The sequence below is a fragment of the Athalia rosae genome, chromosome 1, assembly GCF_917208135.1.
Source record: "Athalia rosae chromosome 1, iyAthRosa1.1, whole genome shotgun sequence".
Classification (NCBI taxonomy): domain Eukaryota; kingdom Metazoa; phylum Arthropoda; class Insecta; order Hymenoptera; family Athaliidae; genus Athalia; species Athalia rosae.
Genome location: NC_064026.1, coordinates 13,419,995 through 13,436,034, shown reverse-complemented (window position 1 = coordinate 13,436,034; position 16,040 = coordinate 13,419,995). Strand labels below are relative to the sequence as shown.

The 16,040-nt window shown below is 39.4% G+C and overlaps 5 protein-coding genes across 5 annotated transcripts in view; 1 reads left to right on the top strand and 4 right to left on the bottom strand.

Moving 5' to 3' along the window:
- The first annotated feature begins 357 nt into the window (after positions 1-357).
- LOC105686991 (F-box/LRR-repeat protein 7-like) lies at positions 358-3,192 on the top strand. Its single transcript, XM_012402290.3, has 2 exons — positions 358-751; positions 990-3,192. The coding sequence occupies exon 2, from the start codon at positions 1,003-1,005 to the stop codon at positions 2,305-2,307; it is 1,305 nt and encodes a 434-aa protein (XP_012257713.1). The 5' UTR covers positions 358-751; positions 990-1,002; the 3' UTR covers positions 2,308-3,192.
- A 750-nt stretch (positions 3,193-3,942) lies between these two features.
- On the bottom strand, positions 3,943-5,390 carry LOC125501193 (serine protease 27-like). The gene is made up of 3 exons (XM_048656370.1): positions 4,652-5,390; positions 4,338-4,490; positions 3,943-4,208 (listed from the first exon to the last, which is right to left on the bottom strand). The coding sequence occupies exons 2-3, from the start codon at positions 4,467-4,469 to the stop codon at positions 3,981-3,983; spliced, it is 360 nt and encodes a 119-aa protein (XP_048512327.1). The 5' UTR covers positions 4,470-4,490; positions 4,652-5,390; the 3' UTR covers positions 3,943-3,980.
- LOC125499756 (serine protease 30-like) lies at positions 4,535-5,439 on the bottom strand. The gene is made up of 4 exons (XM_048649115.1): positions 5,332-5,439; positions 5,172-5,263; positions 4,907-5,081; positions 4,535-4,810 (listed from the first exon to the last, which is right to left on the bottom strand). Exons 1-4 carry the CDS (start codon positions 5,437-5,439, stop codon positions 4,535-4,537), a joined length of 651 nt encoding a protein of 216 aa, XP_048505072.1.
- Positions 5,440-5,519: 80 nt separating this feature from the next.
- Positions 5,520-7,002, bottom strand: LOC105687011 (insulin-like growth factor-binding protein complex acid labile subunit). The gene is made up of 4 exons (XM_012402314.3): positions 6,682-7,002; positions 6,237-6,593; positions 5,741-6,150; positions 5,520-5,646 (listed from the first exon to the last, which is right to left on the bottom strand). The coding sequence occupies exons 1-3, from the start codon at positions 6,894-6,896 to the stop codon at positions 5,772-5,774; spliced, it is 951 nt and encodes a 316-aa protein (XP_012257737.2). The 5' UTR covers positions 6,897-7,002; the 3' UTR covers positions 5,520-5,646; positions 5,741-5,771.
- The window catches only part of LOC105686959 (lachesin-like), a 40,003-nt gene continuing 30,845 nt past the window's right edge, over positions 6,883-16,040 (bottom strand). Inside the window, exons 4-9 of the mRNA XM_012402256.3 lie at positions 13,867-14,052; positions 13,017-13,209; positions 11,281-11,412; positions 11,068-11,187; positions 10,620-10,790; positions 6,883-10,402 (exon numbers count right to left, since the gene is read on the bottom strand). Coding sequence (XP_012257679.2) covers positions 10,002-10,402; positions 10,620-10,790; positions 11,068-11,187; positions 11,281-11,412; positions 13,017-13,209; positions 13,867-14,052 — 1,203 coding nt within the window. The 3' untranslated portion in view covers positions 6,883-10,001. The remainder of the gene's footprint in view (positions 10,403-10,619; positions 10,791-11,067; positions 11,188-11,280; positions 11,413-13,016; positions 13,210-13,866; positions 14,053-16,040) is intronic.

Genomic DNA, 16,040 nt, shown 5'->3' with positions numbered 1-16,040 from the left:
CTCCCGAACCCCTACTGACAAGTGAGCGGGACAATCAAGAGCCGCGTAGAGGCGCGCTGTACCTTGCAACTTCAACGCTGATACGACCTATCACCATTTTGAATGCGTTTAATTTAGCGGCGTTATATACGTGAATGAGGTGGGATTCTTCGAATGATTGTCTCAAGTTCCAGAATTCTTTAATATCAGGTACAGTTAAATGTACAACAAGTTGCATGGAGACGATGACTGAAGAATGGAGATCAATTACTATTTAAAGACGCCCTCTATTACCCATAATTCAAAGCATGTTTAAACGGGCTTATAAGGCACCTTGAACCATAACCACAACGATAACGAATAGTTAGACGGTAGAGATTTAAAAATGGCTTATGGGGAATGCCGCAGGCGGTCAATCGCTTGTAATTTTCTTTCACCTCTCAGTACTAGGGTAGAAGAGGTCGACCAATAATTTACACATTGTCTATCAGTACCCAAAGATCCTCATATGGGGAACCCACTGGGGGAACCTATGCAGTTACATTTTCGTACTCCACTCAAAATCGCACTTATAAAAATAAAGTTAGTGATCAGTGAAAGGACCAAGGACAAAGGATTATCGGGGAAAAGGATTTTTGGAGTGAAGTCGCTTAAGAGTCGGAATGTAAAATGGAGGGCGTCGTAGCGGGTCAATGTTGTTCGTTATTGTCACCTGCTGCTGACTGTTATTCTTAAAACTTTCGTGGATTGTTATTAATCAGTCGTATGGAAGGTAATTGCGAAACCAACTTATTGTTGTTAAATTTGAATTATCCACATAAAATTAGAACCCTCCCTGTCTGTCGAATTTATGAAATCACATTTCTATCTATAAGTATTTGCAAATCAGTCTCAAAGTAACGTAATTTTGTATTATCGACATTTATCAATGACACATACAGTCTGGTATTTGTTGGGAACATACTAAAAGAGTGTTAATAATTTGATCCTAATGTACATATCGTTTTCAGAGCAGAGGATGGAATGGATGGATCGTGTCCCCTATTTCTCTCAAATTTTGGAGAGCAGAATGGCTCTGAACGTTCAGTTGGATATTTGGTACAAAAATTGCCACTGTATCGGCCAAGTCCGGACACAAGTGATCTGGGCTATCACACTCTTGACAACAGTGCTTGCCGTTCATCTTCGTCTACTTCAATTGTTGCCATACCCATTAAGCACCAACAACAGTTACAACAGCAAAAGAGTCTTGGCCACTTAGACGATGATTTATTACTGAATATTTTTAGCTGGCTAACAACCAGAGAACGATGTACCATAGCTCAGACGTGTCGTCGACTGCGAGAAATTGCGTGGCATCCTTCTTTGTGGCAAGACATTGAAGTTCATCACCCACAGTGCCTGACTATCGCTCTAAATTCTATAGCACGTCATGGCTACCATTCTCGTGTCCGTCGCCTTGTTTTGAATGGAGCCAATGGTCACCCAGGAGTGCTTGCGTCGCTTCCATTTCCACGACTTACAATTTTGGCCCTACGACATGTCAGACATGTTAATGATGATACGATAGCTGCCATTCTCGACAACTGCATGCATCTAAGAGAGCTAGATTTGACCGGATGTACCACTGTCACAAGAGCCTACACTCACGGTGCTGCTTCGCAGCTTCAGTCCCTTGACCTGAGTGACTGCCATGGTGTGGATGACGCAGGTCTTGCACTCACGCTGTCTCGTATGCCACACCTTGCTTGCCTGTATTTACGACGCTGTGCAAGAATTACTGATGCCAGTTTGGTAGCTATAACTTCTTACTGCGGAGTTTTACGTCAACTGTCCGTATCAGATTGTGCAAGAGTCACGGATTTCGGGGTCCGCGAATTAGCAGCACGTTTGGGCCCCTCATTAAGGTACCTCTCGGTAGGTAAATGTGACCGTGTGTCAGACGCCGGACTGCTCGTTGTTGCAAGACATTGTTACAAGTTGAGGTACTTGAATGCTCGAGGATGCGAAGCGCTTAGTGATAGTGCTGTTCTTGCGCTAGCAAGAGGATGCCCTCGGATGCGTGCTTTTGATCTTGGAAAATGCGATATTGGAGATGCAACTCTCGAAGCTCTGTCTACAGGGTGCCCTAATTTAAAGAAGCTTTCTATACGTGGTTGCGAACGTGTTACTGATATTGGCCTAGAGGCACTGGCTTATTATGTCCGTGGCTTACGGCAATTGAACATCGGGGATTGTCCGCGGGTAACCATCCTTGGATACCGCGCCGTAAAGCGTTACTGCCGGCGTTGTGTTATCGAGCATACTAATCCTGGTTTTTCCAGTTGATTGTTGTATGATCACCTTCACATCGGGGCCTCTATAATACTATTTACTAACTGGCTTGTTTCTGCAACTACGCGGCCAAAGATCAACCGACCGTCAATCTCAGAATACTCTATATTTGTGGCATGTATGAAACAATTAGCCTTCTCCCGGTACATACTGACAATCAGTGTTTTCAAACCTCCCATGGTGCTGACCCTTGCAATTCGTTGAACGTGTATGTGATGATGTATGAATTTGTGGCCGACTCTGATTCCGTCCAGTATCACTTCTGGCTAGTTATTGTCTTTTTAGTATTTCATAGAAGTTTATACCTTAGATCATATCGTTGACTTTGTAAAGATTATTGTCAAAAAGTGAATATATTATTGAAAGAAAAAAGAAGAAATATATATTGCATATTTGTAAAATTTTATAGCCTACAAGTTAATATCCGAGTTAATATCTATGAATGAACCTGATGCGCGATTTTATATTATAAATGGTATGTTCGACAAGAGCGCAGACTACGTAGTTATAGTATATTTTACTCCTTGATAAGTTTATTTATGTTCCAATTGCTTTTATCTCACCCTCACTAACACCTATTATATGTATTTCTCTGTCGAAACAAAGAGATTTCGAACTTTTCGATGATTTGTGAAGCGTCTACAGTCTCAAAATAAAATAGTGGGTTGCGGGTATAGGCGCTATTTTTCGATATAATTCAAAAATATTATTTATATTTAGTATTTAACAAAATATAGACAACTAATTAATAAATCTAGAACAAACAATTATAATAAGACCATAAACTCATGTTTTTTATATTTCAAATTCATTTCATACGTGATAAATGACACAAAATAGTAGATAGCAAAAAAAAATATACATACAGTCCAAGAATTATTCACGACGAATCAAATTATTACCCTGGTACGTCCTGATCATGGGAAAAAATTTCCTAATCGAAAATACAACTGTAATCATGAAATATTTACGTACTGACCTTTACATTGCAATTAAACAATAATTTGTGGTGTTATGAATAACACACACCAATGATTATTTGTCCGCCTTCAGAGTGAGATAAATTTGATGCCCAAACTTCAAGTGATAATCCGAAAGGGTCCGGGCGTCTTCTAAATAGCATCCATAAGCCCAGAGCTGCTGTCTCTCAGGCGGCCAATCTCCTTTTTCAACTTGAAGATTTTGATCGTATTCACTAGCTTGCAATTTTTCAGCGATTCTATGTTTTAGAGTTTCAATGGTGTCCGAAAAAGATATTCCATCAAGTGTAATTTTTTTTCCGTTCAGCATTCGTACCACTACCCTTTCGACATTTCCGCAATCTATTGTATAAAGAGAAGGAAATATTTCCATTCAATCTGACAATGAGTAGAAATCGCCTTACTCGGAATCGCTTACTTGATTTGCTACAGTAACCTGACATCGTTACTTTAGCAGTCCCAAAAATTGATGAAGTGTCACTTTCAGTCCATCGGCCAGAAGATTAGTAAATGCAATCCAAGATTGATCATATATGAAATGAAGTAGGCACACGTAGTGTACAACAATAACGTAGAAAAGTATACGTATTGTGTATAAAGACTGAAATGCGCACTCGTACGAACAAAAGAAATTTTTACTTTCAATATCGTCTATATTCTCATCACATCACAAATGAAAAATCTAATTTATTCAAAATAGAGTATGTAGATTATAAGCAGCAGATAAGGCCGGGCTAAAACATCAATTGAGGATGAAATGCTTCTAGATTTCAAAGGGGTGATTTTTTCGATCCAGTCCAAATGAATATCTAGACGCGTGTATAGACCAGGACGTTCTCGGCGACCACATCCTTCTCCAGTTGAAACGATTCCGATCTGCATACCATTGCAGATCAGCGGACCACCGCTGTCCCCCTACGAAAATATAAATATCAAGTTTAATTCTCGTACAATATACTTATCAAAGACTGACTAGAATTTCGCAAAATTGAAACCTTGTATTACGTCAAGTCTACTGTATTCTCCTATATTTTGTCTACTAACTTGACAGGCGTCCATGCTACTTTCCTGAAAACCTGCACAAATCTGTAGATCTTTCGAAAAGTAAAACCGTTGACTTTTATTGTACCATTTTGAGCAGTGATCGTGGTAAAGAAGCGGTATTTTTGCCATCATCAGACTTTCTCCATGACCCAACTGAAATTGTATATCGGTAATAGTTCTCTCATCAGGGACTAGTACTACTGCAAGTACATCAAGTAGAACTGCATCCCTTTCATTACAAAGTGTCTAATAACCCATCGTGCAGCCGAGGCAACCGAAAATGACGTTTGTACATTTACGTTTCGCATACTTACTGGTGAGGCCTCTTGAAGATATCCCCAGCCAAGTACTTGACAGAATATGGCAGGGTCAGCAGTAGCGTTCGAGGACCTCAACAGCAATTCGTTGACAATGCTGACCGGTCCGAGCGCAACAGGAAGTACTTCCTTTGCCGGCGTAAATGCCCTGTCTAACTGAAATTGGATTCAGATAAAAATTACAGGACTGATGTGCAGCTGCATCACCGTACAATAAAAATGAGCCTCCGTTTGGTCGTTGGCAATGCTAACTCGGATTAATGCGATGTCGTTGAATTTCGAGGTATTATTATAACGCGGATGCACTTCGATATGGACCACTAATCGGATTTGCATACTTGGAACGTACAACGAATTTACATCAGATGCACCAGCAATCGCTATGAATAACAGCGGATTTTCGACCCTGAAGTCCACTTCTCCATGACTGTTAATTATTTATCGAAAAAAATTAACGGGTGTTGAATTATCTGTGTAAGGTTTGTGTTCTGATCATTTTCCTCATCGACAAACTCACGCGATAAAGCAATGGGCGGCTGAAAGAACATTGATACCGTGCAGATATGTTCCTCCGCAAATGTGTCCGAAGGCCTTTTTTTGCAGAGATACCTGTGATTGTTAATTCTTATTTGCGGTCACAGTTCAACCACATTTCAACAGCGTGTTATTAGTTATACCATGAATGGATATTTTATAACACTTGTTGGTTGTCCTCCAACCACGCGAGTAACTATACCCCGGTGATATGCATGTGCAATAATTATCCGCTTCGAAAATAGTAGCATTATTAACTCCGTGGGCAAAATTAGCTGCAGCCAAATCTTCAGTTTTTCATATTTCATATTGCGAGATTGGTTCAGCGTCATAAATTCACAAAATATTTATTTATCTGAATACAGAAAGTATGATGATAGATCATTAATATATTTGAAAAATTATAAAATGGTTATAAAATGTATTTCCCAATTTCAATGTCGAGTTACTTCATCAATCTGGAAAAAAGGAAAATTGTGGAAACAAAATAACTATGATTTCAAGTTATTTTCTGGTAGTAACTTCAGTGAATAGGATTATGGCGAACTTCACCTGATTGTTAACCATGGATTGATGGCTGGAATTATGGATACATCCATTGTAACGTTGCATCCGGGTTTTGCAAGGATTTAAAAGAACCAATAAATCCTTGGAACATTTTTCTGACAGCCATCTGTGGCGTTATCGTCAAATTTTGTACCGGGTCGTATCTGCTAGCGCAGTTATAGAGCTCGGCTGTTTCCAGACTACAAACTGTGTTTCTCTGAGTCTGGTCTGCGACCTTGGAACGTTCTTGTAGAAGATATGCTGACGCGCAATCGAGGACACTGTCGTCGTCATTCCTGGCTTGATGTACTTCAACACAGTTCCAAATAACATGATTTATCCAATCGAAATTGTCCCACTCACTATCGTAATTCACATGCTGGTCGTCCAGTTGCCGAGTTATCGCTGCTCGGAACCTGAAATTTCCTCCCCCCTTCGGCTTTTAAACATAATTGGAAAAAATCGGAGTCATCATCATCTTCACTATCATTTTGAAACTTACCACCAATCCCAAGGATTTTTTCCAAGACGGACTCTCTTCAGATTTCCCAAATATGAAAAGACGTTCCAATTCAAGTTCACCATGAGATTGTAATCGATGTAAAAATTTTCCAACTTGCCCATTTTCAGGAAAGCTGCTTCTTCAATGTACGAAATGGCGTTGAAAGACAAGTCTAAATTTCTCAATTGATTTAATTTTTCGAACCAAGCTGCTTGGACCCATGTTAAATTGTTACCCCAAAGGGTCAGATTTCTAAGATTAACTAGACCGTTGAAAGCCTTGGGTTCTATGGTGTGAATTCCTGCTTTGTGCATGTCCAACGATTCTAGCGATCCTTGAAAGCGATAAAAGGCATTTCTGTAAAGCGATGAGGACGCAAGTATTAAGTGACTCGTTGCAAATTTTCCAGTTTGTATGCACCAGATTCGTTATCGACTATACTCACGCTCGAATGTTGGTTAGTTCCGACGTGTGATAAACGATAGACTTTACATTTTGAGGTGCTTTATCGAGATCCGTTAATTTTGAAACGCCGAAACAACCGAATTCCGAAATTTTTCCTCTTCTACCTCTCCAACACTTTGCCCAACCCGCGGATACGTCATCGGCGTAGTACGCCAGCACCGCGATAGCCACGAGAATTTGGAAAAAACGTGACATCGTCGCCAAATATTCGAGTGAAAAATTCTCTCAATCCGAGCGAGTTGTGCTAAAATTAGGGTGGAGATGCTGTCACAACCGCTCACAATTCTCTAATGAACTGCGTGTTACATCTCCGTCCGTTGGAACCGGAAAAGTAGATATTCTGCATTAGTATGTCGTTTCCGTTTAGACCTGATTACAACCAAATTATCGCATCCTATCATTCGATAAATGAGCAGAACCTTCCATTTTTTTATAACTATATTAAATATCTTTACGTAACGTTATTGTGTAAATCTCTGCTTACCGGAAGTAATTTTCACATATTCTTGTTATAATTATCTCCATGACCTTAAACGAGAGGCCGATTAATTATCATCAACCCAATTTTTGGATTGAATATTGCTTAATTTCAATAGTTTGCAGATGAATCTATTGGTAGTTAACTAACACGAAGGAGAATCGCTCGTTATATTGTCATTTCAGTGGAAATGCAGAGATCGATCGTGGGGTGCAATTTATAGAGCCATTACGACTCTCTGAGCTGTAAAAGAAAATTATTTCATGTACACACATATAACGTAATAGATGTATCGTTTTTTGTTCTTCGTTACACTTAAAACGTTGAACGGTAAATTGTTCGTAAAGCTTAAAATTCTGTCGTTGTTACACGCGTAGAATGATTTCAGCGAGTTTTGTGTTTGATGAACAATTAATATTTTTTGTATCATTTCAACGCTATTTTAACGATGTGGTATGAGTATTATACAGTAAGAAATGTTTTATTGTCACGATTTTTTTACATACATGGTTATGATAAGAGTACAGAACAATTATTCTGCTTATATGTATACCTGTTCTCTATTTTCTCACACCCTTTAATTCATGATTTGATTTCAAACGGTCTTCCTGCGTAAATTTTTACTTCATGCCCCAAGTGAAAGCATAGATATTTGAATACCAACGTCTCTTCATTAGATTAAGAGTAAAACGCAGCACGCATTGAAAATCCAACGTTTGGTATTCTGTTATTTTTTGTTTTATACCATTTTATACCCTCAAATATTTAACGAAGATTCAAACATCGCTGATTTTTTAGTTTAGAACGTCGTCGATTTTGTTCGAAATACATTATATCCATATCGTATCATAGTGACATGTATTGTATACATATATATATATGTGTGTAACATAGAAATATATTGGTGTGTGTATTACAGTTTATACCACGCTTCGTTATTCACAAGCTGAATCTTCATTTCGTATAAAACAGGATATCGTAATTAAGTATCGAACAAATACAAGGGGTTTTCAAATACCATTTCGATCTGAAACAGTAATTAGTATCAATTATTTTCCATTAATTTACCACTGTGAAACGTAACAAGTGAATACGAAAATGATGGAAGTCGTTTATTGGGATTAAATGAAACGTTGGATTATAAGATTGCCTCAATTGTGAAACATGGAGTTGATGGGAAAATATTCGAGAAATGATAATAAATAGCATTCATCTGAATAGAATAATAGCTTAATTACAAACTTGGCACTTAACGATCATAAGAATATAATATTGATACGTCGCTGTCACGCGGTATACACAAATTTTCCGAACAAACAGGCGAAGATCTCTGAAAAGAGGTAAAGTTCCTCACAAATATTCGAATGAATCAACGTCGCTAGGTCGATTATCATCGTAACAATTGTCGCCGTCTCTTGGGAAGAAAGCTTATGCATATTATGATGGCCAGTTCCTCAAACCTGCTCTATTACTATACTTTTTATACATATCAATTACCACGTTACCTGAATTCTGGAATTTGTACAATATTTGATTCAATATATCTATATTTTACAGATCTCTTATAATAATACATGCTAATCAATCAGATAATTCTCTCGTAGTAATATAATGAGTCCTTTATATTATCCTCCATTGTACATGTATATATATATTTTCATTACACATGTACGTTAGGGTGGTCCTTAACAGGGTTGTTTGCGGATTTTGACACTCCCAGGGGCTTAAATGCTTCCAAATAAATTTGAAAAAATTCCCTGAAAATCTCAGCTTTCAATATCAACTCTAAGATAGTTCGCATTGCCACCGAAGTTTCTCATGGAAAAATATGTTTTGTTCTTTGAAATTTATAAGTCTCTGACGAATATATTGAAAACTGTAGAAATATATATTTTCATAGAGAATTTAACGTTCTACCAAAGAGGTCTCTGATGATTTTTCGTTCAATCGACTGTCTCAAAGGTTATTCTAATGATAATTTCATACAAATTGAACTTTTACTTCGAATGCAACTTTCGAACCAATGGATTCAGCGGAAACCATAAGAAACTTTCTTTGTAGAGCGGCGAATTATCTACAAAAATATTTATTTTTATAATTTTCTATATATTCGTCAACGACTTATAACGAAGAAAAAACAATTTTTTCCCGTGTAATCTACATAAGAAATTTCGGTGGCGATGCGAACTATCTTAGAATTGATATTAGGAGTTTAGATTTTTAGAGGATTTGGAAGCGTTTCAGGCCCTGGGAGCATCAAATTTCGAAAACACTTCTGCCAAGGACCACCTTAATATATGTACATATTACCGTAAATCCACATTTATCATAGAGTTTATTCGAAATTCAATCAGATCCGGGCTTTCCACCGAATGTAGTATCAATGCGCAGAATGATTAAAGCTTTATTGTCATTCAATAAGGGTTTTCATATCAGGTATTCGCTCCTCATTCAATTTTAGTCGCACATGAATAAAAAAAATTAAAAAAAAAAAAAAAAAAAAAAAACAAAACACAAGTATAAATGTTACAAATAAATAATAACTCAAGAAAAATAGCGCATCCTCGTCAACAAATATTTAATACTGTTTGTCTCGGATACATACGTATTGTAATTCACAGCACAGCAATTTTCGCATATTCCAAACTATAATTATAGCTCTTGCCATTTCTACCGCATAATTTATCACGACGACGTTATCGTCCACAGGACGTTACGCAGTAGTCGGCCGTCTTCGAGTGTAACGTGTAACATGTTTCCTACTTCCGTCCCGCAAAATTTTACGATGTACGCAAGTAATAATCGGATATATCGGTCGATATCTAGCAGACGCGGGATATCAGCGTTACGGCGATTACGGTTATCGTCAGAGTTTCAAATTGACAACGACGAGGTGATGCGACGCCATGATTTAGGAGGACCAACTCTGTCGGCGGCGAATGTGCCGGTGCCGGTGCCGGGGCTGGTGGTGGACCCGGACCAACCGGAGGTCTGGGTACTCCACGAATGTCACCGTCGCGTGCTGATTTTACAGAAGATGCCGTTGTGAGCGGCATACTCTCTTCGCTTCTTATTCCAGGCAGCGGAGAATCATCTCTTTCGTCGGACTCTGTTCCGTGAAAAAGCTTTTTGTTCATTCTTTCCTTGGGGGATTTCTTGCGCGACTTGCTGCTCAGATCGTTGTGTCGTATGGAGGGAAGAGTTGTCTTTGTGAGATGAAGCTCTGAAAGTTACATTCAATTTATAGAAATATCATGAACATTACAACCAATTTTTTAGCTCCGAGGATTTTCTATTACACAAGTCCGTGGATACCAGTGGTAAACTTGTACACATATATTATTTGAAATATTTACGAACGTGAGTATGAGTCTATTCAGAAGTGAATTTCGGTGCTATACGGACAAAGTTTCAGACGCACAAATAATGGAGATATTAACCTTGCAACCGTACAGCCCCCTCCGCTTTGCCGAAGGCGTTTTCTGAGGAGCACGAGTAACTTCCAAAGTCTGATTTCTCAAGCCTCCTAATCGTCATATTAAGCTGGTAAGCGTATTCGCTTATTGGAACTTCTGACATATCGTACTTGTCACCGGCGAGGAGTTTTTCACCTAAAATATTCGAATATGTGATGGTTTACATTCGATTGAGTGTGAGTTTGTTTTATCCGCTAGACACACGATCGTAATGATACTCGTCTCGCTTCGTCGTGCGGATGAAGAAATTGCTTCTGAGAGCCGGGAGAAAAATATAATTTTCAAGTCCCTTCGTGTTTATTCGTTATTGCATATCGGACAACGACACTTGCGGATCACTTGTACAGTGGAAAAAATCTGCAACGGCCAATACAAGCCAGGTTCTCGCGTCGAATACCTATCACACGCGTACCTGTGTCCTTATACCAAGAGTTGAGGGCCCTTGGGGAGGCTTCGGCGTAGCACTGAATGACGACATCGCTGTTCGCTGGGGCGGCCACGAGCTGATTTGCGACTTTAATCAAGGGCTGGACTGTACGAGGAATTGAAAAAAAAAAAACAAAGCAAAAAATTGAAGAGTCCTGGACCCGATGATGGAATTACTAAAACGAGACGACGTACTTACAGTGGACGCGTACCGAATATCGTTTGCTAACCGAAGGTGGTACCCCGTTAGAAGCGATGCAAAGGTACGACCCCATCTCCTGGCGCAATACGCCAACGAGGTAAAGCTGTTCGCCGTCTGAAGTTTTGACCACTAAAAAAACGAAATTTGAATAATGAAATAAAAAAGAAGGCAGGCCAACCGGATTTAATCCACCATACTCGAACTTTGCCACGAAGGTCAGTATACGCTGTGATTACATACATCACATGGCATAAATATATGCGAAAGCGATAAAAAAGATCGCCGGGGCGATATTACACCGGTGAATATCGTTGTACGGTGGTTTCTTGCGCCAAACTGTGAAAAAGTATATATATGTACCTATTTATGGTGGTCGGTACTACAGTGAAATGGATTTCTGCATAATACCCGGCCCCCAAGATTTCTGACTTTAGTAGGGAAGTCACGGGGGTTTGATAATATAACCGTATAGTATATACCTATTCTCACCGAGCGTTCCGAACTTTGATTTAATCTAATAAATAGATTTTTCCGAGGCATCGGCACCCTTCAAAACTCGGATGATGCATCTCCCCGTTATAATGTCTGTAGTACCTTTTTTCGAATAATATTGGACCGTATAACGCTGTGCCTTGAACGCAGAGTACATAATGAATATTACATAACGTATGAAAGCACTACAGAGCCGCACTACGAACACCGAAGAAGCCCAAAAAACAGAAAAAAAACGAAGAAGAAACAAAAAAAAGGAAAAATCGAACAAATAGGGAGAGATGTGACCTGTACGCAGCATCGATCACTCGTATATGTAGTCGCTGAGTTTGGATACTTTCTTAAACGAGTTTGGTTTCAGTGAAAAAAATAAACCATTCAAGTTACTTTTATGTCTTCTGTCAATTTTTTGAAGGAAAAAAAAACGGATTCATAATTTTCCGCGCCATGTAACGAATCAATCTATACATTAAATTTCGTACTCATGGATACATAATAAACCGGTACAAAAAGCTGTTCAAAGGGTCGCTCTATAGAAACGAAATTCTCGCCATCTGTGTAAAGCTGAAAGTGACGCGTTTATTTCTACGTGTTTATTTCTACAAGGTAAGTAGGGGTAAACTATTACCAAGAATCAGTCCGAACGTTTCAAGCAATGAGATGCTGATGTAGCACCTGGTGAGCAGAGCTTCTCGATTCTTTCTAAAAATAACCTTCTGCGAAAATAAAATGAATGGGATGAAATAAATAAAATACAAAAATTCGTGTTCTACGCTACAAACGAATTTTTCGTTCAATTTCATAAAAAAATACATTTCCTCCGTTGCTTTCAGTGATTCCCTATGTTTTCCAATAGTCGGTACTATACAGCCGACGTAAAATGTGGCATTTCATGTTCAGTCGAGCAGATTTAAAATTTTTTTTTTCTATCTAGTTCTTGTAACTTCGGAGCAATCTCATAGCTGTTGATTTTCAATGCCTCACTTATTTTCCGGTGCAATTAACACCTGGAAAAATGAGTAAGAAAGTGAACAGAAAAATAACAGCCAGAGTCGGGACTTAGTCGAGTTGATCTACCTATGGAACGTTCGACGATCGCGGTTTTCTGGCTCTCATTATGACGAATGGGACGCTCGGGTCGTTTTTGAAAAAACCTCTCAACTATTCGCCCGGAGAGAGAAGTCAGCTATTAATTAGCGATCGAAGCTCTCGCTGATTGAAATAAAGTGTGGCTGTTATACCCCGTCTAACGCCGTGCTCGTTACGCAAGACGATATTACGCCCGTCCTCTCGACGCCAGGTGACATCAGGCATCGGGGTTCCGGTAGCTCGGCATCGGAGACGCACGCTGCCGCCCTCCTTCGTTGTCAGTCCTTCCGTTGAATCGTCCAGGTCCATTATATCGGGAGGGATCACGACCTCCATATAACCCATCTACATCAGAGTTTCTTGTTACATCACCAAATGTGTGTGCACGCATAGGTCTTCCGAGCCTAAGTAACCGTACACGTGCGTGCACCAATGTGTGATGTACGAATGACTTGAATGTGAGCCCTATTAAGCCAAGTCAATATCAATCCTCACGCGACAACCCTTACACGTTTCGCGCCCTTAGGTTTCTCTCTCAAGCGTTCGTAACCGCAAGGTAGAGACCGCGAAACATTTTTTTTTCTTTATTTTTGACAAATCACAGGTCATCTTTCTAGTCGAACATATGGTCGAGGATTCGAAATAATAAGGTACGACACTTCGATCCCCGAAATAAATGATGAGGCTTTCAGTGTGAAGCACAGAAATTTAATGGATATTTATCGATTGGTAAATGACGCGTGTGTCCCCGGGTATTTCCGTTAATCAATTATCGACAACTTAATTGAATTAAAAAAAAAAAGTTTGTCTAAAATTTTCACCCCTGTAGTTGTATCGTATACGAAGATGGAAACTACGAAGATGTATCCGATGCGGAACGAAGAGTTGACCCAGTCTTAGATTTTGGAAATTTTCAGCTCAATACATTTTTTTTCGTATAAGTTCGATTATCGATAATTGATGAATTAGACGTGATGAATTTTGTTTTTTTTCTTTTATTACCTGGCTTCGCATAGGGTCGGTATTAACCTGGCACATGTACGTTCCAGAATCGTTACGTTGCACGTTAGCCACGTGTAATTTCCATGTATTGTGTCCATTATGCGTTACCGAGAGTCGTGGATTATGCGCGACCATGTGCGTATGGATTGCCAGTATCGCTCTAGAATCTGACTTTATCCAAGCTACCTGAAACAGTTCAATTGAATCTTATCGGCGTCGTCCGTATGAATGCTGCTTATCATCCTAAACCGTTGTTAATATAGGCTCTGCTCAGTGAAGTAATTCATAGAGTGAATACAGCTACGAAAGTTTTTGAAAATTTTCAAACATACAATGCTTTGATCCTTCCAGCTACGTTTTTCATAAAAAACTGGATGAACTCCGCTCTACACATCTATACCTTTGGCTTTCGCTCCTTACATTGCCGCTGGAAAACGCTCGGCAAAGAGTTCTAGTTTTCAAAGTTATACCGACACAGGAGATGAAAGCGTCCGTGAAAATTATAATTCTGTTTTTTTTTTTTTTATCTTATGTGACTTTTTGTTCGCAAATTTTAGGAGATCTCATTCATTTCTTCATCCATTTTCTGTTCAATGACATTTTTCTTGAATCCCATTGAGTGACCATCATTGGTAGGGATATTAGAAATTGATTGTATTTCTCGAGGTGTTGGGTCTGTGTGGATGCATCGGTGAGCGTGGGGAATTTGGCTCGAGCATTTTCGCCGTTGTAAATATCTCTGCGTGATGGAAGAGGAGAGAGACGGATTAAAAAAAAATATCGAAAACTTTCAAAATTGGCACCAGACATATTCTGGAGCTGGCAAAAGTTGAGTTTGACCCAGTAGTATAATATGCAATAGTTGAGGGTGACATGTGCTGAATCTGTTCCCCTTTTGTTCGTTTTCCAATGTGTAGATACGCTTTTGGGAAAACTGCCTATTAAAGCCACTACTACTTTCCGGCGTTTATATCAGCTGAAAAATTGAATGTTTAGGGAACGTGGCAGGTTATAAAAGCGTTTATCGGAAATCAGGCAGACAATGGACGCTCCGTGAGTGCCTGAACGAACGAACGTTATACGTATAACGTAGGTACGTTGGTACGTTACGTGCGAACATATACATCATAAATGGATCGAACGAATACGCGTGCACCGTTCAAGTGCCGACTTTCATCCCTCGACAACACCGAAAATTTACCCTTCTCCTCTTCACCTTTTCCCTTTTTCCTGCACTACCCTCCTCCTGTTTCCACTCCCGTTCCATAGCTTGCCGCTGTCCCGCGCTATACCGACTTGGTGAACCTGCCGCCGCGCGATCTGTCATATTTCAGGCAGAGCTCTATTCACGGTGCGAAAAGCTTTTAAATTTCGAACAAAAGCGCGATATCCGAGGCAATACAATTTAAGGTGTGCATAAATAACGTTGATGGAGCAGCGTCGCGTCCTGAATCCGAATATCGTTTTGCGAAACCACGCCGGTCCCTCCTTAACGCCATACGTGATAAAAGAGCTGAGAACAAACTTCGATGCTCCATACGAAAGGAGGCATCGCTTGTTTCGAAAACATTTCCGTTTCAAAGTAGTTGAGCACGTGCATCCGATGTACGGAATAGTCTGTTACCGATCACTGAGGCATTGTTGATCACGTATTCCATTGAATTCGACGATTCTTTGTCCACTGTTGAGAGAGTAGATCGTATAATGGGATATCAGATTTCTTACGAGACCAGCGATATTAATATATCATGCGCAACCGTGCTTTTTCATTTATGTTGATGAAAAATCGAGTCACAGAGTTTCATGTCCTACACGCGGTACGTGTAATCATAGATATATTGAACGTGTCATCGTTTTTGATGAAGGTATAGAATTCGTAACAAAAAATCAGGTGAAAGCGCGATTCCGATCGATCGTATAATAATTTAGCAGAGGACGCACCACTTTTTTTCATTTATATCTTTCGATAAATACAGAGAAATTGTTCCTTTTTCGTACTTAAACAGCGATGCTCTTCGGTTCACTTGACTCAACAGTGAAAACGGCAAGGCTGAAGATGTGAAGAGGGATATACGAAGAAATATGAGAGCGAAGAACAAACTGATACGAAAGACGCATTGTGGGTTTTGCACTTGAGGGTACATTTTTTATTCATTTCTCCTCAGAGGTGGACT